This window comes from Prionailurus viverrinus, chromosome B1 (genome assembly GCF_022837055.1).
Source record: "Prionailurus viverrinus isolate Anna chromosome B1, UM_Priviv_1.0, whole genome shotgun sequence".
In the NCBI taxonomy this organism is placed as follows: Eukaryota; Metazoa; Chordata; class Mammalia; order Carnivora; family Felidae; genus Prionailurus; species Prionailurus viverrinus.
In genome coordinates this window covers 86,982,253-87,009,131 of record NC_062564.1, presented here as the reverse complement: position 1 = coordinate 87,009,131, position 26,879 = coordinate 86,982,253, and the positions used below count along the sequence as shown (strand labels likewise).

At 35.2% G+C, this 26,879-nt stretch overlaps 1 protein-coding gene across 3 annotated transcripts in view; it reads left to right on the top strand.

Moving 5' to 3' along the window:
* The window catches only part of NAA15 (N-alpha-acetyltransferase 15, NatA auxiliary subunit), an 84,418-nt gene that overhangs the window by 41,808 nt on the left and 15,731 nt on the right, over positions 1–26,879 (top strand). For all 3 annotated transcript variants that reach the window (XM_047855131.1, XM_047855130.1, XM_047855132.1), the window contains exons 6-15: positions 537–690; positions 4,005–4,124; positions 5,731–5,826; positions 5,973–6,079; positions 7,915–7,987; positions 10,984–11,153; positions 12,372–12,524; positions 13,091–13,219; positions 14,297–14,510; positions 24,326–24,519. In XM_047855131.1, coding sequence (XP_047711087.1) covers positions 537–690; positions 4,005–4,124; positions 5,731–5,826; positions 5,973–6,079; positions 7,915–7,987; positions 10,984–11,153; positions 12,372–12,524; positions 13,091–13,219; positions 14,297–14,510; positions 24,326–24,519 — 1,410 coding nt within the window. The remainder of the gene's footprint in view (positions 1–536; positions 691–4,004; positions 4,125–5,730; positions 5,827–5,972; positions 6,080–7,914; positions 7,988–10,983; positions 11,154–12,371; positions 12,525–13,090; positions 13,220–14,296; positions 14,511–24,325; positions 24,520–26,879) is intronic.

Here is a 26,879-nt window from a genome sequence, read left to right as displayed (position 1 = left end):
CCTAACCGCCAGAGCCACCCAGGCGCCCCTGTTGTTCCATTTAATTACTTCATTAAGATGGTGTCTGCCACCTATAAAAAATTATTTTTTTTCCTCTTTGTATTTAGTAAACAGTTTGAGATTTTATAAATAGCCTGTTCCTCATCAAACTTTCACCAGTAGTTATAACATTCATTGATTCTTGCCTGAATCAACTGTTTTATGATAGTTGCAAAGTGGTGATTCTCTTATTTTTTCTAGATTTATTAAATAGTTGACATTGTACTGTTAACTAAGAGCCTTCCTGTCTCCCCTGTTTTTGTTTTTGTTTTTTATTATACATAAGGACTTAGGGATTCTTTATTCAGTGGGTTGTAAGTTAATATTTCATTATTTACTTAGTTGCTCTCTAGACAGATACTTAGTGATTTTTAAAAAATGAATTTTAGCAATCAGATATTATCCTTTGACTTCTTATATGTATTTTGAGTGTATAAACTATTTTCTAATATGCAAACAAAATTCTTACTGTTAGTATTGCTTATATCCATATATAGACATCCCCTGATAAAGTGGATTATGAATATAGTGAACTCCTTTTATATCAGAACCAAGTTCTTCGGGAAGCAGGTCTATATAGAGAAGCCCTGGAACATCTTTGTACCTATGAAAAGCAGATTTGTGATAAACTTGCTGTAGAAGAAACCAAAGGTATTTTTTTTTTTTTAAAGAATACACTTATTCTAGTATTTAATTACAACAAAGAGCAAGGCTAAAAATCTAGTTGCTGCTGATAATTGCATATAATTCAACTTTTTGATGGAAAATCTATGTCTTACTCAGAACTTTGAGTAATTTGTAATGTGGGAAAATACACATTTAAACAGTAGATATTCTTGATATTGGAAAAAATAATTGTGAAAAACAATGATTACATGAAATGGCTCAATATTTTTCTTTAAATAAAATGTTTTTTACTTGAAAATATTAATAGGTCTTGCTCAAAACACAGGTAATTGCTTAATTTTGTAAGACAGAGAAATAAGTTTCTTAGGAACAGCTTATTAGCAAAACTGAATGTGTTATTGACTGTAATATTTATTGGCAAGTCAGTCTTTACTAAAGTACATATGGGGCAGTCACGGAGTCTTCATGGTTTATCTGAATGTCTTTCTGGACATAGAGTATGAATTGAAACCAGAGGTTTAACTTTATATGTCTGGATTGTGATTGGAGGGGGCATCCCCAAGTAAAGATCTCCAACGCTGCCTTTTATTAGAGGACTGAGCAAAAGGAGTCTCAGAGTTTTAAAAGTTGAGGAAGATTATGGAAAATGAAAGAATAACAAGTAACTGAAAATAGAAGTACTTTTCTAAGAATTACCATCTGAAATGTCACTTTGCCCTTGATGTGTGCTGTTTTCACATTCCTTTGGCTCCTTTTGAAGTTGAACACTAAAAAAGTGATACTTTTGTGTATAGTAGATATAACCATTATTTGCCAGATGAACTTTCAACAGAGGATAATGCTATTGGCAAGAAAAAATGGAAGTCTAAGGTTGCTGGAGCTCATTTGTGAACTACAGATCCAGGACAGCCATCTTTCATTTGAGTTGATCATCCCTTAGCCATCTATTAGTTATAAAAAGAGGGGATTTCTGATTTCTGGAAAGATCACAAGATTGGAAAAAACTAGTTTGGGTTCCTTCGTTGGCTTCTAACTAGCTATATGACCAAGTAAGTGCAAGGCTTGGCCCTTTGTTTCATCATTGAAATACAGGATAGTTTTCAAAATACTCTTAAGTACATTATTTAATTTTGATCCTTTTGATAACTGTGGTAGTGGGAAAGAATGACTGACAGATCAAGTTAGATGAGGACTCGGAATTGATCAATGGATTTTAGGAATTTGGAAGTCATTGGTGATCTTAACAAAAGCACTCTCTGAACATTTGGAAGGAGAGTGGTAAAACCCCACACAAATCAAGTAGAATTAAATGACATTGGAAAGTCAAGAAATTAAAGATAGCATGCATTGATGACTCATAAAAGGAGTTTTGTTTTCTAGGGAAACAAAAGTGGGGTGGTGCTAGATGAAATGGAATACAGGATCAAAGGAAGTTTTTGTTTGTTTGTTTTTATAGCATGTGCTTGTGCTCACTGGAGAATAATCCAGTAGAGGCAGAATATTTGATACAGCAGAGAGGAGCGATCTAGTGGGTAAACTGAAGGATTAGCTTTAGATAACAACATGAATAGTTCACAGTAACAAGAAAAGACAGAGTATATAGGGAAGTAGGTATACAGATATAGTGGACATTTGGGAGTTCTCCTCTAATTGTTTCCATTTTCCTAAGTGAAATAGGAAACAGCCATTATTTCATTCCAGGAAAGTATGTATTGAATACTTACAGTGAGTCAAATGTTGGGGACAGGGTATATAAAGAGAATAGAAAGGAACCGAGAGTAGAACATTAATTTTTGGAAATTCCAGTAACAAAAACATTGTGTTAGTGGTGTGGATAATTTGGGAACTTCCTGCATTGGATGAGTGGGCATAGTTATGCAGAAAGTCTCCTTGTTAATTCTTACACCACCAGTTCCTGTGCAAAGAAAAAGTGGGAGAAAATTAAGGAAAGGAAATGTTGGATGGGTATTGTGTAGGGAAGAAAAGTTGCAGGATTTTTTGTTGTTGTTCTTAGTGAAGTAGGTTTTTGGTTAGTGTAGAGCAGTTGTCAACCTTGGCACTATAGCGAGACCGACATCCTGTATGTTGCATAAAGTTTAGCAGGATCCCTAGCTTCTACTTACCAGAATACCAGTAGCACCACTTAATTGTGGTAACCAAAAAATATCTACAGATATTACCAAATGTCTTCTGGGTGGCAAAAGTGCCCTTGGCTGAGAGCCACTGATACAGATGTAAAGAATATGGGCTCTTTTAGCCAAATTACTTGGATTCAAATCCTGATTCCAACAATTAACTATCTGAAAGACCATAAACAAATTTACTTCTTTCTGCTTTAAAATAGTGAAAATAATACTAACCTATTTCATAGAGTTTTGAGAATTGAATTATCCAATTCATGTGAAACATTTAAGTCACTGGCACACAGTGAACACTGAGTAAGTGTTCATTTTTATTGTCTGATGAGAGCAGAGAAAGCAAGGGTGAAGTTGTGATTTGAAAATAATAACCTTTGGTGGATGGAAGCCCATTAATGATAAGAATTTCAGGGTTCATAGATTTCTAGTGAAACCAATGCTGTGTCCCTTCATCTAATGACCTGCTTCCTTTTGTGAGAAGGTGTGCAGCAAACAAACATTTGGGATGATCCAGGACTTCACTGGTAAATAAGGGAGCCTTAGTTTTGAGACTGATTTTGATACCTGGGGCTGCTAGTGTCATTTAGGGATGAGATTGCTATGCAGCCCAGAGAAAACAAGCAATGTGTCTATGAGTCATTGAAAGGTCTAAAGAAAAAGGAATGGCTTTTCTTTAAGATTGAAGGCTAGGATTAGTGAGGCAAGACTAAACCCGACAAGACCGTTCAGCTTAGAGCAGGATAGGTACCCTGTCTGGTAGTTGGAGGAGATGAAAAAAAAGCGGGTTTTGAATGTGGCCATGACTGGGCTGATAGAGCAGAATCCTTTTATAATTGATTAGGGGGCATAAGGTTAGAGTTTTGGATTGAACTAATGAGTTCAGATGTTGAAATTGTCTGTATAATGTCAGGAATAATTAAGTAGTAGATGGTGTCTTGGTGATTGTGTTCAGTGAATTTGGGGAAGTAGCTTGGAGTTAGATGAATACCTGAATAAATTGAGGATGTGGACAGGATGGCATTTCTAAATATGAACTTCAGAAAAAGAGACAAAATAACATGGTAGTCTTGTTGAAGGAAATTGGAAACTTAGGACACCAAATCCATTTCCCAACATTGAGGAGGTTTTAAGAGAAAGTTTAAGGGAAGATTAAAGTTATAATCCGAAGACATTTAGTTAATTTAATTTGTTTTTCATCAGGGGAACTTCTGTTGCAGTTAGGTCGTTTGGAAGATGCAGCCGATGTTTATAGAGGATTACAGGAGAGAAATCCTGAAAACTGGGCCTATTACAAGGGCCTGGAAAAGGCACTCAAACCAGGTACTATTGTTCAAAAAAGCTTCCTTTTATTTTTCTTTAAAAAAAATTTTTTTTTGTGACGTTTATTTATTTTTGAGGGAGAGAGAGCACAAGCAGGGAAAGAGCAGAGAGAGAGAGGGAGACAGAGAATCTGAAGCAGCCTCCACACTGTCAGCACAAAGCTCAACATGGGACTGGAACCCATGAAGCGTGAGATCATGACCCGAGCCAAAGTCACTCAACCGACTAAGCCACTCAGGCGCCCCTAAAACTTCCTTTTTGTTTTAATTGCTTCCTTTGTTGATAAATATTAACTCATTGAAAAGCATAACTAGAAAAATAGTGGTTATGAATTGATTCAGAATTTAAATACAAAATTACAGTTGCAGACTTTGACTTAATATGGCAGACTGAGCATTTTCTGAAACCTCTCTTCTACAGATTTATAGAAGTAGTTGAGAAAAATTCAGAAACAACTTAAAAATTCATAAATGGCATGGCAGCATCAAGAAATTGAAAGGGAAATTTCTACTGACAGAAACATCTCCTTACTTAGAGATGTCACCCTAAAGGGAAGAAGCATGCATAACTTCTGTGGTCACAGCACCATGGCCTCCCAAGGGCACATGAATGTAGCCATGCTGAAAGAGCAGCACTGTTTCCTGTGTGGGAAGAGGGACTAAATTTCCATCATTAAAAATGAACTTGGATCCAGAGACTCTCCCCACAACACTCCCATCAGCCTCTCTCAAATGGGACCCACTTGTGACGATAAGCCTAGAAACATGTCCTCTACAAATGGGGTCTTTAGCCAAGATAATCTGATTTGAGGCCGTTTCCCTTAAGACCAGTAGTGAGTCATTACTGATACATTGATATATGCAGGGAACCTTATAACAAAGAATATTGTACTACTCTGGAAAACCATCACAGGAATGGTTATCACTCGTGCCAGCAAAAGGTAGTAATGGAAGAATCTAAGATGAAAAGAGGGAATTGACATAAAAAATCTTAGTAGATTGAATGGAAGAGAGGCCACAGCTGAGGAGAAATTAGTGAACTGGAAGATTTGGACAGAGGAGAACTCTCAGAATGAAAGAAATATAGAGGGGCTCCTGGCTGACTGTCAGTGGAGCATCTGACTCTTCATCTCAGGGTTGTGAGTTCAAGCCCCGCTTTGGGCATGGAGCCTACTTAAAAAAAGAAAGAAAAACCTTAAAAACAAAAAAAAAGAAATATGGAGAAATGGAAGATTAGGGGATAGATCCCAAAGTTCCAAAATAAAGGAGAACCTGAAGAGAATAGTGGAGAAGCCATGGAAACACAATAATCAAGCCTTTCTCAGAACTAAAGTAAAGAAGTCCTCAGATTTTGAAAGGTACCTAAAGCAGAACAGGATAAAGAAAACTATGTTTTAGATGATTATAGGGATTTAAAATATGAAAATAGTAGAAATATTCTAAAATTATTTTTGGTATATTTAGGTGGTTAGATTATAAATAATTTCCTTTTCACCTTCAAATTTTCTGCTTAGTAAGAATTTATACTTTGAGAAATTTATAATTTACTAGAAAAAATATAACCGTTAAAATCTTCTATAAAAATAATTTTTTTTTTTAATTTGCAGCTAATATGTTAGAACGACTAAAAATTTATGAGGAGGCCTGGACTAAATACCCCAGGGGACTGGTGCCAAGAAGACTGCCATTAAACTTTTTATCTGGTGAGAATAATTGCAAAGGAATGAAAACGATGTTAGGAATTACAATTTCTTTGGTTTTAGATACATGAGTATGCATATTAAAATTAAAGTATGCATTTTAGAGTTGTCTGGGTAAATGCAAGTCAACAGAATTTTTTTCTTTCAAGGTGAGAAGTTTAAAGAATGTTTGGATAAATTTCTAAGGATGAATTTCAGCAAGGGTTGTCCACCAGTCTTCAATACTTTGAGGTCATTATACAAAGATAAAGAGAAGGTAAAGCAAAATACCATTTTCTTTTCACTATCATTTCTTTGCTCAGTATTTGGAATAGTTGATTCTTGATTATCTGTGGACAATCGTCCACATTTTGTTAATCTGATGTCTGTTTTCCTATCCAGTTTAAATGCTGCTGTGCCTCTTTTCATCCTTTTCTTAGTCAAGTGATTTACTGTTTGCTTATTTTGACTTTTATTTCTGCTATATACTTTGAGTCAGCATAAGTATGAAAAGTTGGTAAGGTAGTGATTTCTTCAGTATTTTCTGTAATCCCTCTTCACGGTAAAAGTCAGAAATGGTTTTTTAAACTAGGGTTTAGCTTCGTAGTCTTTCTCCTTTTTTATTTGGTAGAAAAATCTGTCAGGAGAGTTTGCTGTCCCAGTATGTTAGCTTACTTTTTTAGCTATGTATAATAATATTCAAATTGCTTGTTAAGAGGATGTTTTAATCTTCATTTAGATTATATTGCTTGCAAGTACAGTGGCATCAAGACATGTTGGTTGGATAAAAAGAAATCAGTTACAGTTGAAGAATCAGAAAGATGGGACAAATTAAACATGCTAAACACTTTAAATTTTTTTTTTTTTTAAACACTTTAATCTTAAAGCATGGAAGGTGTCCGTATTTTCCAGTCTTTTATTGAGAGGCCCAAGGTATGGGCTTTTTTGATGACTTCCACTTTTTAAAAAAAATGGCATAAATCACATTAATAACATGTGGCCTGTTGTCTTCAGTTTCATTAGAGTGAAAACTTGATGCTTGTGAAGCAGTCTTAATTGTAGAAACCTATATATTTTGATGATTTTCCCCATTATGGTTGCGTCATTTAAACCTTTTAAATTGGTTAAAAGTATCTAATTTATCCTTGAATCTTTCCATTCAGCTTGAAACAGTTTTTTCTTTTGTTCTTGTTTCTTAAATTTACATAATATTGAATTAAATTCTGTAATGATAATAAATGAAACTGATTCAAACAGGTTTGGGAGAACAGAACTCTTAGCATATAGCTCACCTTGTGGGAGCAGAAGAACATAGGCACGCCAGAATAACCTAGCTGTGACCATTCAGTCCTCAAAATTTTCTGAGGTAATGGAGAGAGCTGGTGTTAATCTGTTGAGTCGGTTAAATTGAGGTCACTTAGGACAGCTTCTGTAGTAACAGAAATCCATTATAGATGGATTAAGCGAAGGAGGGAATGAATAAATTAAAAGTATTCACAGATCTGTTACAAAGCCAGGAGCAAGTGGTATAGTCATGACTCAGGAGAAACCAGACCTGGACAGCCACTCATTCTCCTGGATTTCAGAATCTCACCTATTGTTCCATGTTTCACTTTTATTGATACTTTCCCTTAGATTATAAAATTGAGAGTTGATGCTATCATAAACTTTTGGAATTTCTCTTTTCATGTAGTTTTTAATTCTTGATTCCTGAAGGGCAAATGTTAATTTTGAGTGTTACTTATGTGAATTGAGATAAAAATGAACCAAGATAAGTCATCTACAATATTACCTCTTTTTGTCCAACCTTTTCTTGATTTCTAACTCAGCTTGATGCATTATTTTCTAGCAGGGAAAGGAGTTGCCATTAAGTTTTTAGAAAGTTACATCTTAATACCTTCAAAAAAATAACACCTTCAAAAATGTACAGTTTACTTGCTTTTAAATTTTTATCCAAAAGTTAAGAGATTTGTAAAAGGGTGTGTACATAGGTGTGTGTGCATAATTTGGAATGTTGATTTAGCCCTTTAATAGTAAATAACGTGTTTTGTACAAGAATAGTAACTGCACTTAGGTATTTTATTAAAGTGTGCTTGTGTGTTTGTACTCTAGGTGGCGATCATAGAAGAATTAGTAGTAGGTTATGAAACCTCTTTAAAAAGCTGCCGGTTATTTAACCCTAATGGTAAGTGCTCAGCTTTTATATTTTACAAACATCTTAAAAAATTTAAGGTATTGTGAAATTCTTAATCAGAAGGTCAGTATTCATAATTTAGACAGTAATCTTAATATTTTAAACTTTTTCCTTTTTAAGATAGAGATGCATTAATTTGCACATTATGTGAAAATATTTGGTTAATTATCTTACTGAAAAAAATGTAAAATTTCAAACTTCTACAAAACTAGTCCTGGTCATATAATGATCCTCCATCATTTATTAGCCATCCTGTTTCAATAACTTTTAACTCCTGGGAAAACATATTTCATCTATATTCTTAACCTACTTCCCTCTCTGTATTCCCGTATTATTCTGAAGCAAATCCCGAACATCACATCATTTTATGGATGAATATTTCAGCATTCTAATGATCATAACCATAATATCGTCACCACACTTGAACATTAATACTTTTTTAATACCAAAAAAGTCCATGCTTACATTTCTAGTTATCTTAGAAATTTTTTTTTTCCTTTTTGGTTTTGGAGTTTGTTTGAATGAGGATCCATATGAAATCTATACTTCAAGTTTGATATTTTCTCAAGTTTTTCTACAGTCCATATTTTGCTGACTGAACTCCCATGGTGTTACTTAATATGTTATTCCTTTGTCCTCTGAATTTGTTGTAAATTGGTAGTTGGATGTAGAGCTGTACTGTCTAGTATGATAGTTCTTGACTATTAAAATTTTTTTAATTCAGTAAAATTAAAAATTCAGTTCCTTAGTTGCACTAGCCACATTTCAGGTGCTGCTCAGTACCATGTAAAACCAGTGCCTACTACCATATTGCCCAGGGAAAATACAGAACATTTCCATCATTGCAAAAGCTTCTAACAGACAGGCTTAACGAGATTTAGGTTTTTGGGGGGTGTGTGTGTGTCATGTTTTTCTTTCTTTTATTTATTTATTTTTTTGGTTCGTTGTTTTTTGTTTCCTTTCATTTAAGTTTAAAAAAAAAATTTTTTTAGTGTTTGTTTATTTTTGAGAGAGAGAGGGAGACACAGAATCGGAAACAGGCTCCAGGCTCTGAGCTGTCAGCACAGAACCCAACATGGGGCTCAAACTCACAAACCGTGAGATCGTGACCTGAGCCGGAGCTGGACGTTCAACCAACTGAGCCACACAGGCGCCCCAAGTTTCTTTTTTTTTTTTTTTTTTTTTTATGTTTATTTGAGAGAGAGCGTGCTCGTGAGAGAACGGTGGGGGGTGCAGAGAGAGAGGGGGACAGAGGATTCAAAGCAGGCTCTCTGCTGACAGAGCAGAGAGCCCCAAGTGGGGCTTGAACTCAGAAGCCATGAGCTCATGACCTGAGCCAAAGCCAGACACTTAACTGACTGAGCCACCCAGGCACCTATTTCCTTTTAAATTTAAAGGGTGAACAAGATTATTTCATGGGTGGTGGAATGTTCTTCCATCAGGAAGCATTTAGTGTTTATTTTGTATGTTAGCAATTGTCAGGAATTACAAACTGGTGATATTCTGTCATTCATTTTCTATTATCTTACAAGAGAAATTTCCCTTCATCTGTTACCTATTTATCTAGTATTTGAGTTTATGTAGGAAAATCAAGATGAATTCTGCTTTTCCCCCCTACCTCTCCTACTTTTTGTTATTGTTTCCCAGTTTGCAAAATAATGAATTCATTTAGTAGCATCCTTCAAAGATGCCAGTGCACATTTTAAAAGTATGATGAATTCATGGGTTTAAATATACTTGATGTTTTAGGTCATTGCAGTTTCAAATGGTTCCAGCCTTCACATACCATGGTAGTAGTTGATAGCTTTTTTGCAGTTTAGTGTGACAAGATATTCCAGTTCATCTGGCACACTGTCCATAGCAGACCTGGAATCAATAGTTTTTCCAAAGGAACCCTGGTTCTTAACAGTGGGAAAGCCCAGTATAGGACCTGGGATGCTTGTTGCTATTGGGTTGATTATTGTTTCTAGGTCTCAGATTAATTTTAATAATACTTTTTAAAAGGCGTTACCATGGTTTCATTGGTTAATCATCATGATGTTCCTTTGATTATCAGCATTTTCCTACATATTTTACAAATGTGGAAGAGGTTCAATGACATGCCCAAGAATATGCAGCACTTTAGTTGCAGATCTATCAGATCGGGAGTTGGTGAGTTCCACTCCTATTGTTTGTCCACTGAGCCATCCTGCTTTTACTAGGATAAAAATAAGCAATCTGTTGCTTTCTTTGAAAGCAAATAACAGTTCTTAGATTTTAGATATTGGTATGAAATAAAAAAGCATTTTTTAATGTGTGGGTTGTATATTTAACTTACACATTTTCTTGTCAGTATATAGAAGTCGAATTACGAACTAAAATGTAGAGTAAGCATTTTTTCTTACCTCATCTTTTGGGTATAGTTTTTATTCAACCTAAATTATGCATCGTTGCATATCAGCATAATATTAACATATATTAAAAATATCATAATCACCAAAACTCAACCACATCATAGGTATACTTATGTAGAGTTTAGTATATTAGCTAGAAATACTAAGTAGTCAGGCCCGTTTTTTTTTAGCCTCACATTAATGAAAAATTTCTTTTGATACCTTTTCCCCATCTCTCATAAATAACTTCCTGGTCCATACACATTCATAGTTCTAGCCCTGATTGTCTCCCCTGACTCCTTTTAGTTTCTTTTTTTAGGTAACTTTTTTTGTATCTTTGATCTTGTTTATCTGCTATATTTATGATACAAAATTCTTACTAAATTCAAGGCATTGTGCTAGGGGCTGAAATGATACAGAATAGAAAGCATGGTCCCTTTCAAAGATCTTACAAATTTAAGGATAGTTTTATAGCTAGATACGTAACTAAATGGTTCAAGGTATTTTTCCTTATTAACAAAGATAAAGCCATTTGGAGGTGGGTACTCGCTTACTATACGTTAATGACTAATCTTGGTTTATTTCCTCTCCCACCCACTTCCCCACTTTTTAAAGATGATGGAAAAGAGGAACCACCAACTACATTACTTTGGGTCCAGTACTACTTGGCACAACATTATGACAAAATTGGTCAGCCATCGATTGCTTTGGAATACATAAATACCGCTATTGAAAGTACACCTACATTGATAGAACTCTTTCTTGTGAAAGCTAAAATCTATAAGGTAAAAATCCCCCCCCCCTTTTTTATAAGGTAATGTGTCTTAGAAAGAATTTTTTCTATAGTTTGTAAATTCTAAAAGATATAACAAAAATGATATATTTGATGGCTTGTAAAACCTGGAATGAATATAGTGCATTCCTCAGTCTGATTACTTTTAGATTTGTCATGGTCATGCTACTTTATTTATGTCTATATATACACACACAGATATACATACATGCATATGGTTATTCAGATATGTGGTTATTCATATTATATATTTTCATGTATTCACACATATGCATATCTAATTATTTTGTTGGTTTTAAGTTGTAAGAGTATAGATACTCAAACGTTATTAATTTGCTGTGAAATGTTTGTTTCTATTAACATTTGAGTATGATCATGATCAGTATCTGAAATGAAACTGAAAATTTTATAGTTTTACATGTCTTCTTAACTTCTTGGTCCTTCTTGAGAATCTCCGGTCCTATGTTTTAGCATCATCTTAAAATAAAATTGGCTCTTCTCTTTCTTGATACAAATACAAATTAGTAATAAAATCTCTTAGGGAAGAGATTATAAACTCACAATTTATTTACCAAAAAATAATGAAATTAAGTGATGTTTTAAAAGCACTTCTCAAAGCCAGGTTATTATCCTCTTTAGTTTTGTGTCTTTGACAAATGGACTAGTTACGTGAATTAGAATGCATCTGGGAATGCCCAGTAATAGTCAGTAATGTGTCCATGTTTCCTTTAGGGTAGAAATTTGGCCACACCTTTGCCTATTTTTTCTTCTTCTTCTTTTTTTTTCTTTTACTTTTCAGTGTTGATGAATAATTTTTTTAAATAAGTATTCTTGTATGTTAACTGAATTTCTCTGATACTCAACCATGATGCCTTTTTTGACCTTTATATTGTTCTGACTTAAAGATTTTGACTATTATTTATTCTTAAATTTAAACATTGTTGAGTATTCATTATGTGCCAGGCACTGTTGTAAGCAATGAGGTATAACAGTAAACAATAAAACAAGTTTTTACTAGCAGGGAGCCTATATTCTGTGTAGCCAGAAAAGTATCAAAATATATGCATGTATATTGGTTAAGGTTCTAAGATCAGTCAGAAGAATACCTTTTTTTTCACTTGTGTTTTAGTTACCTGTCAATAGGTAACTAATTACGTGCCTAGTAAAATTAGCATACTGATTGGTTTATTTTGCTTTTCTACCCTATAAGCATGCTGGAAATATTAGAGAAGCTGCAAGGTGGATGGATGAAGCCCAGGCCTTGGACACAGCAGACAGATTTATCAATTCGAAGTGTGCAAAGTACATGCTAAAAGCCAATCTGATAAAAGAGGCTGAAGAAATGTGCTCAAAGTTTACAAGGGTTTGTACAGCTACTGTTCTTATGAATAAACAGTCTATACTTGTATACCTTGCTTATTTTTCAAAATTTTTTTCTAATATTGTTAATATCAAAATAGGATTTTAATTAAATTCCCTTTGATACTAATACTGACATCAGTAATAGTATAAAACATTTTTCTTTTTAGGTGGTTGTGCAATGCTTTTTTATTTTTTATTTATTTATTGTACAGTGTGTTTTTAAACTCTGATTTACATTGAGATGTGTTCAGATGAAATTTTTTAGGAGTAAAAGGAACTAATATTAGTTGAATACCTGCTGTGTACTAGTGTTCTGTATCTTATGTTACTCTCCAACCCCAGTTATGTAGATCTTTTGATTATTTACAAAGGTACATTTTTTCCCCAGTGATTAGAAATATAATTTCAATTTCTTATAATAACTGTTCCCTCATTCTGAAAATGGTTAATATAGAAAGTGATTTTGAAAGAATTAAAGTCAATAGACCATACTTTCCTTCTTAAATTCTATGGTGAAATACTGTATTTGGTAAGACATGGTCTTGAATGCATATAATTTTTATATAGGAAGGAACATCAGCAGTAGAGAATTTGAATGAAATGCAGTGCATGTGGTTCCAGACAGAATGTGCCCAGGCTTATAAGGCAATGAATAAATTTGGTGAAGCACTTAAGAAATGTCATGAGATTGAAAGAGTAAGTACCCTCTATATGTGAGTTTCTTATTTTATTCTGTTTTATGATGAAGGTTTGGGGCAACTGTTTTTTCTTTTCTTCCTCTTTATAATTCACAGCTTGTGAATTCTAAATATCAGTGTTCACAGTTTTTCAATAAAAATGTTGCTGACTATATTATGAGCAGACTTCCCCATTGTCTACTCTGCCTGCAAGAATTCATGTAAAAAATTTGGAGAGTTTGCATCTTGTTCTTATTGATTTTTGAATGTTTCTTTCAAATTGCTGCTGTATCTTCAGTAATACAAAGCTCATTAAGGTATCCTAGAAACTGGGGGTTGATTGGTGATGCAATATACTCTTGATACTCGTACAAGTTTTGAAGTCTTTTTACGGTATTTTTGTACCCTATGTAATTCCTCATTTTTTTTGATAAATTCATTGTTTTCTTAGTCCTCTTCACTTCTGATTCATTTGTATCACTAGTGGTTGGCTTTCCTTTTTTCTGTTTTTCACAGATAAAGATAATTTGTATAATTTCATGCTTTTTCTCTTACCAAGTCGAGAACCCCAGAACTTAGTTGAAATGAGCTAGGTTGTGGTTGCTCGACTTACCTCACTAATTGATTTCTCTCTCGCATACCAACATAACATTGCGTAGGACTCAGATTTGTATTTTCAGAAAAATTACCAAATACTGTATACTATAATCTTTGCAGATCATTCTGAATATAAAAACAATGTTTAGTGTGTAAATCTATTGCATCATTATGTATACTAATAATGTTTGATTTGTCATGCTAGCTTTATTTAAGTATGGTTAAAGAAGGAATAAGTATATATGTTTCAAATGATTGTGCTTCCTTTTCATTTAAATAATTCATTGCCCGGTGTTTGCCATATAATGTGCTAGGGGATGGTCACTTGTATTTGCTTATTTGATATGGAAAGTATTTATACTGGATGATTGTAATATGTAATATTTTTTAATTTATTAATTTTTTCATGCATAGGAAACCAGTAAATCTAAAAGTTTGATTTCTATAGCTTTTTTAACATTGTTATACTTCAGTATAATAAAAAAGATGATTTTGTTAGCATTTTATAGAAATCACTGACGACCAGTTTGACTTTCATACTTACTGTATGAGGAAGATTACCCTTAGATCATATGTGGACTTATTAAAACTAGAAGATGTACTTCGACAGCATCCATTTTACTTCAAAGCAGCAAGAATTGCTATAGAGATCTATTTGAAGCTTCATGACAACCCCCTAACAGATGAGAATAAAGAACATGAAGCTGATACAGGTATAATATTCAAAGATTTCTTATTGTTTGCTATGATATGTGTATGTATATTTATATTTTTGTGTAGTTTAGATTTTTCTTGAGCTTTTTATTAAGCACCTGTGGGAAGATGTTATACATGCTTAGAAAATGATGGTGGATGTTTGTGAATTTCTCTAAGCAACGAAAGAAAAATACTGTTTATACTTTGAAAAGCAAGAATTTAATTTGTAACTGGTCATTAGCTTTTAAGAAGTTGAATCTCATGAGTTTAACATTTAATAACTGGTTTAGCCAGTACTGTAAATTGCTAACTATGACACTATAAATTGCTAACTGTATCATTAGTGTTGCCTGTCAGTATATCTAGTTCTTCTTTTTAATAGTTATTTATAATTAACCTACTGAGAGGCAAATATTGCTTGAACATTAAAAGCCAGCTTGGATGGGGCACCCAGGTGGCTCAGTCAGTTAAGCATCCCTTGATTTCTGCTTGGGTCATGATCTCATGGTCATAGGATAGAGCCCTGCATTGGGCTCTGTGCAGGCTTGGAGCCTGCTTAAGATTCTCTCTTCCTCTCTACCCCCTTCCCCGCTTGTGCACTTGTGAGTGCATGTGCATGCTTGCTTGCTGTCTCTCAAAACAAACAAACAAACAAACAAACAAACAAAAACAATATTAAAAGCCAGCTTGGAATTAAACTAGTAAAATTGCCTAGTGATTTATCATTTGGCCAGTTTTTAAAGTGCTATTTTTCTACCATGATGTCAGATGTATAGTATTCCTTAGATAATTATTTGGGGAAGAATTTCAATAAAAATGAAAGAGGCATGTAAAAGGATATAAATTAATTGTACATCCAGATATTTTGTGACTTAATTTGTGGCAAAAATGTTACAGGAGATGGGGTGTAAGAAGTGTGTCACCATGTTATTATTCAGTCCTGAGTTTATTCTTCTGAAGTTATGGTTGGTTGTTTTCTGTATCCTTCTTCCTGCTAAGGAGAATCATTTTGTTAATTTGTTGTTAAATTTTACTTCCTATTGCCTAGGAACCCTTAAGAACTTTCTAAAATCACACATTGAAACCCTCGTACAGATTTCACTTGACTCTCTCTCTACTTGTTGCTTCAACTAGAAAATGCCAGTAAGAATCTATGGAACAGTTTACTGTTGAATCTGAGAGTTACTGTCCTCTGACTTCTTTTGTTCACTGACTTCTTTCTGTTCACTCCTCCTGCCTTTCTCTTCAAATTATACAAATAATATACAATTAACTCTAATTATACAAAGTTAAAACAGTTCAGAAATGTACTAACAAATACGAAAATTTCCTTTCACTGTTCTCTTACCTGTAGGTCATCTTCTTTTAAAGATTATCCGTATAAAACATTCAGTTTCCTTTGTGCACAATTACATTTATGTGTACGTAAACTCTACACACACGTTTCAGAGCAGTTATTTGAGATTGTTTGGTTTCATTTGTTTTATTAGCTTCACAAATGAGTCATATTATCCCTGGTATTCTGCAACTTAGACTTTATTTTTCATAGTGTTGCTCCATGTCTGGGCATAAACTTACTACAATTATCAGTCATTTAAGGGCTATGTGGGACCTTTGTGTGTTTTTCCCCCCACTATTACAGTGCTATAGTAAATCCTTGTACATCATTTTGCACATGTTTGTTTAGCATGGATTGTTAGAAGTGGAAATTACTCGGTTAAAGAGTATGAAAATTTGAAATAGTGTCAAATTGCCTTTCTTAAGAGGTTCGTCAGTTTTTATTGCCATAAACACTGTATTGTGAGATTATCTTTTATTTTATTGCTAACACAGAAAATTATCCATTCTTTACAGTTTTGTTATTTTTGGGAAAATACCTGCTTTATAATTCCTAAATTTTTAAGAGAGGAACAGCTGTCTATGTTTTCATGTGGCCTTTGGGTTTCTTGTATGAATTGCCTGTTCATATCTTTTTCCCTTTTTTTAAATTTATTTTTTAATTTACATCCAAGTTAGCATATAGTGCAACAGTGATTTCAGTGATTGATCCCCTATGTATAACACCCAGTGCTCATCACAAGTGTCTTCTTTAATGCCCTTTACCCATTTAGCCGCCCCCCTGCCACACAATCCCTCCAGTAACACTCTGTTCTCTATATTTAAGAGTCTCTTATGTTTTGTCCCCCTCCCTGTTTTTATATCTTAAAATCCTCATATGAGTGAAGTCATATGATACATGTCTTTCTCTAATTTTGCTTAGCATAATACCCTCTAGTTCCATCCACGTAGTTGCAAATGGCAAGATTTCATTCTTTTTGATTGCTGAGTAATACTCCATTGTGTGTGTGTATGTGTGTATATATATATGTGTATATGTACATATATATGTACATATATATATACACACACACATACACACACACACACACACACACACACCACCTCTTCTTTATCCATTCATCCATCAATAGACATTTGGGCTCTTTCCATACTTTGGCTGTTGTTGATAGTCCTGCTATAAACATGGGGGTGCATGTGTCTCTTCGAAACAGCACAGCTGTATCCCATGGATAAATGCCTAGTAGTGCAATAGCTGGGTCGTAGGGTAGTTCTATTTTTTAGTTTTTTGAGGAACCTCCATACTATTTTCCAGAGTGACTGCACCAGTTTGCATTCCTACCAACAGTGCTAAAGAGATTCTCTTTCTCTGCATCCTTGCGAACATCTGTTGTTGCCTGAGTTGTTAATTTTAGCCATTCTGACTGGTGTGAGGTGGTATCTCATTGTGGTTTTGATTTGTATTTCCCTGATGATGAGTGATGTTGAGCATTTTTTCATGTGTCTGTTAGTCATCTGGATGTCTTCTTTGGAGAAGTGTCTATACATGTCTTTTGCCCATTTCTTCATTGGATTATTTGGTTTTTGGATTATCTTTTCCCATTTTAGTTTTCAACTTCTTGGCTTATAGGAGTTTTCTACATAGTCAGGACTTTAATTCTTATTTATATATTGCAGAAATTTTCTTCCTGTTTTATTTAGGTCTTTATGGTGGGTATCTTTTATTATGTAAAAGTGTTAGTTTTTATGAGATAAGATTTCTTTAATCTTTTGTGACTTCTAGGTCTTGCATAAAAAGGCTTTTATACCTCAGAATTTAAAATATATTCATAAATATCTTCTGTGTTTCCTTATAACAATTGTTCTGTTATGTTTACAATTTGTTAATCACCTGGAGTTAATTTTTATATACTGATGTGAGGTAGAAGGTAGCTTATTACCTGCAAGTAGACTGCTGATTCCTCAACAATATTTATTGATAACTTGTCATATTCCCTGCTTATTTAAAATGCCATCTTTAGGTGACCCTGGCTGCTCAGTTTGTGGAGCATGCAACTCTTGATCTTGGGGTTGTGAGTTCGAGCCCCACGTTGGGTGTAGAGATTACTTAAAAATAAAATCTTTGAAACTAAATAAAGTGGCGCATAGGTGGCTCAGTGAGTTCAGCGTCTGGCTCTTGATTTCACCTCAGGTCATGATATCAGAGTCATGGGATCGAGGCCCACCTGCGATGTCTCTGTGCTGAGCATGGAGCCTGCTTAAGATTGTCTCTCTCTCCCTCCCTCCCTCCCTACCCCTCTTTCCCTCTTCCCCCCACCCCCAACCTCTCCTTCAAATAAATAAATAAATAAACAAACAAACAAAATACTAAACTGTGATGTAGTGAATTGTGGATATGTTGTCTGGTTCTAACACAACATCAAAACTTACTATACAGATGTTAAGATTATGATATTGACATCAGTATTCAGTTTTCTGTTCTTATCTGTCTCTTAATCTAATACTATGTCTTTAGAATTTTCTTGCCTTTACATGCAAATTTTTGCTTATATATGAACTGTATGATTAGCTTGATGCCAGAAAGTTTCTTTTGGAATTTTTAATTTGAATTGCATTTAAGATCTAGATTACTGTTCGGGGTGGGGATATCTTAAACAATTACTATTAAGTCTTTGCATACTAGAATGCATTGTATCTTCTATTGTCTGATGACTTTGGTGAATTTGTTACTAGCATTATCTCTACATGTCTTGTTTTCCATTACAGTATTCTGAAAATTTTTTTAATGTTTATTTATTTTTGAGAGTACAAGCAGGGTAGGGGCAGAGAAAGGGGGAGAGAGGATCTGAAACGGGTTCCACACTGAGAACAGTGAACCCAATGTGGGGCTCGAAGTCATGAACCACAAGATCATGACCTGAGCCGAAGTTGGAAGCTCAACCAACTGAGCCACCCAGGCACCCCATCTTTTAACAGTATTCTAAATGAATATTATTATAATTTTTGTCAAGTTGGTATCCTTATTGAACTCTGATATTAGGTTTAGTTGTTTTTTTCAGTTGATTTTAAAAAAATTTTCTATGTAAGCTATTATGTTAATCTGTAAACATTAGTAGCTTGGTTTCTTTCAGAATTTATTCCTCTCTTTTCCATGCTTTACTGCACTGGTGAGGGTGGCAGAAACTGCTAACAGAAACAGTAGTGTGCTTGCTGCCTTCCTTATCTTTAGACATAATGTTTCTCATGGTCCATCCACCGTAAAGCTTGCTATTTGTAACAAATATGTGGTAGTAACCCTTTATTTGGTTGAGAAGTTATTTTTCACTTTTTATGTTTTATCTTTTCAGTAAACCTACAGTCTTTATGTGGCCAGATTTCTTTTATTTTGCTTTCTTGTGTGAATGTTGATTTGGCTGGATACTCTAGGTTCAGATGTTATTTGCTATGCATTCATGTGTGTGTGTGCACACACACATACGTGCACACAATTTTTTAAATAGTTTTTTTTTTAATGTTTATTTTTGAGAGAGAGAGAGGCAGTGGGACAGAGAGCAGGGGAGGGGCAAAGAGAAAGGGAAATATAGAATCTGAAGCTGGCTCCAGGCTCCGAGCTATCAGCACAGAGCCCGACATGGGGCTCGAACTCACAGACCATGATGCTTAACTCACTGAGCCACCGAGGTGCCCCTACACACAGTTTTATTTAAGAGATAGTGCAATATTCTAGCACAGGAGAATTCTTCTCTGGTTTCTCTTGAGCTGAAATTCTGAGCCTCTTTTATGTTAACATAAGTCATAGGTAATTCTTGCAAAATTTAGACAGTGCTTATCCAGATAAGTTAGTGCTACATTAAGTGAAATAGGATTTGAATTAATTTCTATATTAATTTCTTATGTAGTTATTCCTTTCCTATTTTTGTATGGCAACTCTATTATTATTAACTACATGGGTCCTTTCAAGGCAGTGGCAGATAATATAGAATAAGGTCACAAACTAGCCAATGGGCAGATCCGTACTGCAGTTTGATTTGGTAAATGAAGTTTTATTGGGACACAGCTGAGCCTGTTCATTTATATATTATCTATGGCTAATTTTGTGCTACAAGAGCTGAGTTTAGTTGCACCAGAGATCTCAAAATATTTAGTATCTGGCTCATTATAGAAAATGATTGCTGACCCCCAGTATAGCATAATAGAAAGAAACAGCCCAGAATTTGGAATGAGAGTGAAGTGGATTTAAATCCTTGCTGTGTCTTTTATTATTACTTGAGTGATTGTTTTTCCTCTGAAACCTCAGTTTTCTCATACATAAAATAATATACTCTAATCCATGAGATTATTAAGGACATTAAACAAAATAACGTAGGGATGGTATCTAGTGTGTAGTAAGGATGCAAGTGGTAGCAATTATTGTACAGTCATTAAAAGGTCAGCATTTTTGTGGCTACTCATTTATAGTCTTTTGTTTCCAGAATGTAAGTTTTCATCCTTGTTTGAAATTTTCTTTTTCAGTAGTAAGGGCTTCTTTACTAGGTAAAAGAGAAACAAGTCTGTATTTGTTCTGATGGTGGTTATCTATTGCCACATAATATTCCTAAATTTAGCAGCTTAAAATAATTATTTCTATAGTTTAGGAATGTAGTAGCCTCTAGGTGGGCCCAGCTTAGGGTCTCTTATAAAGTTGTAGTTGAGATGTTGGCTGGGGCTACAGTCATCCAAAAGCTTAACTAAGACTAGAAGATTCATTTCCTAGATGGCTCACTTGCATGGCTTTTGGCAGGTGGCCATAATATGTTAGTCTCTCTAGATTTCTTGAGTTCATAAAGCTAGCCATGAGAGAGCAAGGAAGAAGCCACAACATTTTTAATGTTCTGTTCTCTTGACACAACATTCCATTACTTCCTTCACATTCTAATTGGTAGCAGTGAATTACCGAGTATAAACTATATTTGAGTGGGAGAAGAATGAAACAATTTGTAGATATATTTTTAACTGCCATGTTCTACAATCAGGACACAAATTATTTATATTATTCTTAAATGCAAAATACACTTGCCCCTCCCAAGGCCTTCAAAAGTCTCATTCCATTACAGCATTGGCTCAGAGTCCAGAATGTTACATATAAATGAGGCGCAGGTGCTGATAAGGGTTCTTGAATATGGTTCTTTAGTATAGTTAGTATAGCTCTTCAAGGGGCGCCTGGGTGGCTCAGTCGGTTAAGCGGCCGACTTCGGCTCAGGTCATGATCTTGCGGTTCGTGAGTTCGAGCCCTGCGTCAGGCTCTGTGCTGACAGCTCAGATCCTGGAGCCTGCTTCGGATTCTGTGTCTCCCTCTCTCTGACCCTCCCCGTTCATGCTCTGTCTCAAAAATAAATAAATGTTAAAAAATAAAAATAAAAAAAAAAAGTATAGCTCTTCAAGTATAGTTCTTGATATGAAATCCTGTATCAACCACATATTCAGTATAAATTGATGGCAGAGGCATAGGGTACCCACTGTTGATATTCTTATTCAGAAAGGGGTGATGAGGGAGGAATGAGAGGTACACAAGAGTGACTGGTTCATGGCAGTTCTCAAGTCCAGTTGGGTACAGGATTAGGACTCACAGTGTAGGAATAATTCTCTTATGGCTCTTGGTTCTATGTTCTGGGTTCTTGGTTCCACCTTCTGTATCATCTTTTCTTGTTCTTAAAAGATAGCATTTGCAGGATGCCTGGTTGGCTCAGTTGGAAAAGCTTGTGACTCTTGATCTTGGAGTCATGGGTTCAAGCCCCATGTTGGGTGTATAGATTACTTTTTAAAAATTAATTAATTAATTGATAGTTAACATTTGTTTGCACCTTAGTAGTTTTTCAGTCTGCTTCCAAAATTTGGGAGGTCTTTTCATTTTATACTATCTCCATTCCTTTCAGTCCAGATTTGCTGTTTCTACCCATCTAATTCTCTTAAAACTTTTAGGGATCTTTTGTGAGTCTTATTAGAATCCACATGCACAAATATCTTTGTCTACCTTGAGCACTGAGAGGACACCACCCTTAAGTTTCTTAGAAGCTCTGTTGTTTGAGAGGATCTGTGACTCATACCCTTAAAATTTTGGGGTGACTAGTAACTGAGGCACCATCTTTCTGAGTTCTAAGCCTAAAGGAATCTCCCTCCCTTCCTTGTCTTTAGTAGGCTCCATACCCAGCATGGAGCCCAACATAGGACCTGAACCAAGATTAATAGTTGGATGCTTAACCAACTGAGCCACCTAGGCACCCCTGAGTCTTAAAAGATTTTAAAGCCAAACTCAACTTTCCCTGTTGACATGCTTTCTTGACATGCTTTCTTGGCAGTTCTCTGAATTTGATCTTTGCTCAGCAGCCATTTCTGGAGAGGCTGAGAATTTTCAGAGCCGTTAAATCCTTCTTCCATTTGTTTCTTTTTCTTGCATTTTTATTACAAGCTGAAAGAGGAATCAGATGCCCCCTTAACTACCTTTTTTTTGGGGGGGGGGGGTCTGGAAATACCCCTAACTAGATCACCGAGTTCATTTGATAGATTTTATAAATGTTACTTAACTTTCTGCCTCTACATGACTATAACATGTCTCTTCAAAATTGACTCTGTTAATAGTCTAGGTAGGGTTCTTTGAGCTTCCATTAATGCTTTTCTCCAAGTCTTTCCACCTTTTGCCACTCTCTGGAACCAAAACCAGTTCTACATTTTAGGTTTTTATTGCAGCAGCATCCCCCTTCCAGGTACCAAAATCTGTCTTGGTTATCTGTTGCTGCTATTGCTTACACATAGCTTCAAATAACAAACATTTATTATATCAGAGTTACTGTGGCTCAGGAATTCAGAAGTCACTTAGCTGTATGATTTTGAAAGATGTAGGGGTCTTTCAGGAGGTTGAAGTCAAGACAGCCAGGGCATCTGAGAGGTTGACTTGAGTTGGAGAATCTGCTTCCAAGATGGCTTCGTCTCATACCCAGAAGCCGTTTTTTGGCCACATGGGTCTTTCCATAAAGTTGTTTGGCTATCTTCACAACATGGCAGTTGGTTTCTTCTGAGTTGTCCAAGAGAAAGCAAGGAGCAATCCACAGTGCTTTTATGTTCTGATCTTGGATGTCATATACTTTGATTTCTAGCACATTCCATGTGTTAGAAGTGAGTCAGTAAGTATAGCCCACAATTAAGGGAAGCAGGGAAATAGGTTCTGCCTTTTGAAGGAAAGAATTTATGGGCATATTTAAAAAAAATTTTTTTTTAACATTTATTTATTTTTGAGACAGAGAGAGACAGAGCATGAACGGGGGAGGGTCAGAGAGAGGGAGACACAGAATCCAAAACAGGCTCCAGGCTCTGAGCTGTCAGCACAGAGCCCGACGCGGGGCTCGAACGTACGGACCACAAGATCACGACCTGAGCCGAAGTCGGCCGCTTAACCGACTGAGCCACCCAGGCGCTCCAATTTATGGGCATATTTTAAAGTCACCACAGTGGTGGTATATTTTAGAATGACTTTTTTCATGTCTTGGTATCAACAAGTATTACCAAATAAATACCAATTGTACATGTAGCATTCAGATTTACTGCTTGAAGACTAAATAGTATAGAGTTTTTACTTCATTATTACATATTTATCAGTGATTTCCAGGCTGTCTTTTGAGACAAGAGCTATTGTTTATTTTATACTCAAGAGCTATTGTTAATTTTCAGTGTCAAATTTTTAATTTATCTTATAGTTATTCATTGTTCCGTCAACAAATACTTGAGTGTTTTCTGTATATTCTGCTAGGCCCTGAGAATACAAAGATTATGAGGAAGACAAAGTCTCTTCCACCAAGGAGTTCACAGTCTAAAAGAGAAACACCTGTATAAACAAAGTATTGTTACAAGCAAAATATATGTCATAGTGGCAGCACAGAGTAGAGAATGAATAACTGACAAGGTTAGAGGGGCATAACTAAGAAAAAGCATAGTCCAAAGCCATAGAAATATGAACATTTCTAGAATTGCAACTAGTTTAATATTGTTGGATGAACTTGTATACTTTTTTATGTTTTGCCATGGTTGCAGCACCAGGTCTCCACCTGTTTTCAAAACAAAGTTTTAAAGAGGTTACAGTATTCTCTACGTGTGTGGAACTGTTAAAGGGCCTAGATACACAGAGGCATATGAACACATATAACATTTAATATTTTTTAAAAATTTTTAATATTTATTTTTGAGAGCGAGACAGAGTGGGGGAGGGGCAAAGAGAGAGGGACTCAGAATCTGAAGCAAGCTCCAGGCTCTGAGCTGTCAGCACAGAGCCTGATACAGCGCTCGAACTCATGATCCGTGAGATCATGACCTGAGCTGAAGTCAGAGGCTTAACCGACTGAGCCACCCAGGCCCCCCTAACATGTAATATTTTTTATGAGAGTTTTAGTGAGAATATTAAATTAGTGATTGATCATTACTAACCTGATTTATATGCTTTTAATTAATTAACACTTATTGCCTACAGCAAACATGTCTGACAAAGAGCTAAAGAAGCTACGTAATAAACAAAGAAGAGCTCAAAAGAAAGCCCAGATAGAAGAAGAGAAAAAAAATGCAGAAAAAGAAAAGCAGCAGAGAAATCAGAAAAAGAAAAAGGATGATGATGATGAAGAAATTGGAGGTCCCAAAGAAGAACTTATCCCTGAGAAACTGGCCAAGGTACTTAATAAAGGGTTTAGCACAATTTAGTGAAATTTCATGACAGCTATTATCATTTAATATGGTCTTATTCAACCAATTTGATTATTATTTGAGTGAAAATTTTTAATTTTTAGTCTCCTCTGTCTGTCTGTCTGTCTCTCTCTCTCTCTCTCTCTCTCTCTCTCTGATCATACTTCACATTTAAAACTTGTAGTAATGATCATGATCCAGAGTAATCCAGTATGGTATAGTGGAAAGTTTTGGCTTTTGAGTCATTCTGATCTGGGTCCACATATCAGCATGTACACTTCATTGTGTGTTTGGACACTTTGTCTAACCTCTCTGATGATTTTCTCATCTATAAAATGGGACTAGTAAAAATCCCTACTAGGCAGAGATGTTAGGATTAAAGAAAGGAACTATATGTGTAAAGAATGTAGCATCTGTTACAAGTGGTAACATGCAACTTTTTATATCTAGAGACCAAATTGAGCTTGTTAAAAAGTGAGTGTATATGTATATTTCTCATCCATGTGTCGGTTTACAGTCCTTATTTATTAATTTTGCTATTCGAACCTAATGTCTTTAAAGTTCCTAAATATTTTCCCCCAGGCCAAAATCACATGTGCCATTTTTAATCATTAAGCTGAAACCAAGGTATTCACTGTCACACAAACCATTTTGATTAGTAACGTACCTGTGTACTCCTGGCTCTTGACATTCACCTACTCCATGTGAAAATAATTGCATAATTTATTATGTTAAAGCACATAATAAGGCATAATAAGGCAGTGAGCACATTGCCCTAGAGTTCAGTATTAGCCTCGCTAGTAACTAAAAAACCAAAATCAACTGCTCTATAATGAAGAAAAATTATAATACTTAGTAAATAGAGTTGGAAAATAGTTTTAGGATTATACCAGAGCAGATGGACAGTATGTCTCATAGCAGTGTTGCTATTTAAGAACCATAGAGAAATCTGGCTTGGATTTCAAAGGATATATTGACATCTTTTCACAAATAATTGTGTAACTGTTTCAGGAACAAAGATACTACATTTTATTGTTGGGTGCTTATTGGAAAAATACACAGAATAGGGAGGAAGCACAGAAAATGGACCTTTTAGGCCTCATGGAGAATTTCAGTTATTCAGGGATAATATCAATTTTAAGGGCCCTCCGTCTTTATACCTCAGCTTTCTTTATTACTACCACCACTAACTTGTCTGCCAGCACCATTCTTTCCTTTGACTTTTCCTTAATGACTTTTTTCTTTGTAACACTTCATATCTCACATTATACTTTTTAAAGAGAGGATCTGTCTGGCTTGTTCAGTCCTTGTCTAATAAAGGGTAATCCCACAGAGCAGAATTCTTATGCTAGCATACCAGGCCTCCTTACTGGGTTTTCCTTTTATTTTTGACTTGAGTTTTTCTTGTGTCTAGCTTATCATGGCTGCTTTTGGACCAGATGTCAAGTTATAGTCTAATTATTAATACCTATATAGGGTTGTAGAGTCTCAGAAGAAAATAATTCCTACAGAAAGTGCTTTATTTGCAAGGAGCCCAGTGGAAGGCACCCTGATCTGGGGTGCTGTTTAATATATACTTCTCTTGCTTGTTGGGCACATAACACCCTTCTCTTCCTAGGATAACTGCCGCCAGGATGCCCCCTTCTAATAGCATCCATACTTACGTATATCCCCAGTGTGGTGGCAGCACCAGATTATACCAAGCCATCATAATAAGGTATGGCATTGTAGGCTCTTTTAAATGCTGCCTGCCAAGTTTGGATCTACAGTCTATAGATTGTGATTTTTTGTGATCCTATATTTTATCATTCTTCATGTGATAAGTGGTATATTTAGTGTCATTCAGGATTTTATATATATAATATGAAGTAGAAGCATCGTTAAGTTAGCGGTAATTCCAGGTAAGGAAAAAAGGAAAATAGGAAAAGGTTTAGTGAGTGAGTTTAATATTTAGTTAACTGAGTATAAACCTGAAGTTTCTCCAGTGTATCATGAGGCAATAAATTGTTATTTTTGAGTTCCCTCATGTGCCACCCATCTTGTGTCCCTCCTCACCTTCAGTCAGTACTTACCTCAGCCGGACTATTTTTTCCTTCTGTATACACACATGTTCTTTATCAGTGTGTCCTTAATATTCTGGCTGTATAAGGTATAATAGTTTCAAGCTTTTTGTTGCTATGCTGGGAGCATAGGGAGACGTACTCCTATATAACAGTGTAACGTGGATTAGACTTCACATCAGTTTATAAATTTAAAAATTGCATGTGATCAAACCACCCTTGCAGATCTCTTATATTGCCCATCAACACAATGCAATCCCAGTGTACATTTCTTTAACTTAAGTAAAT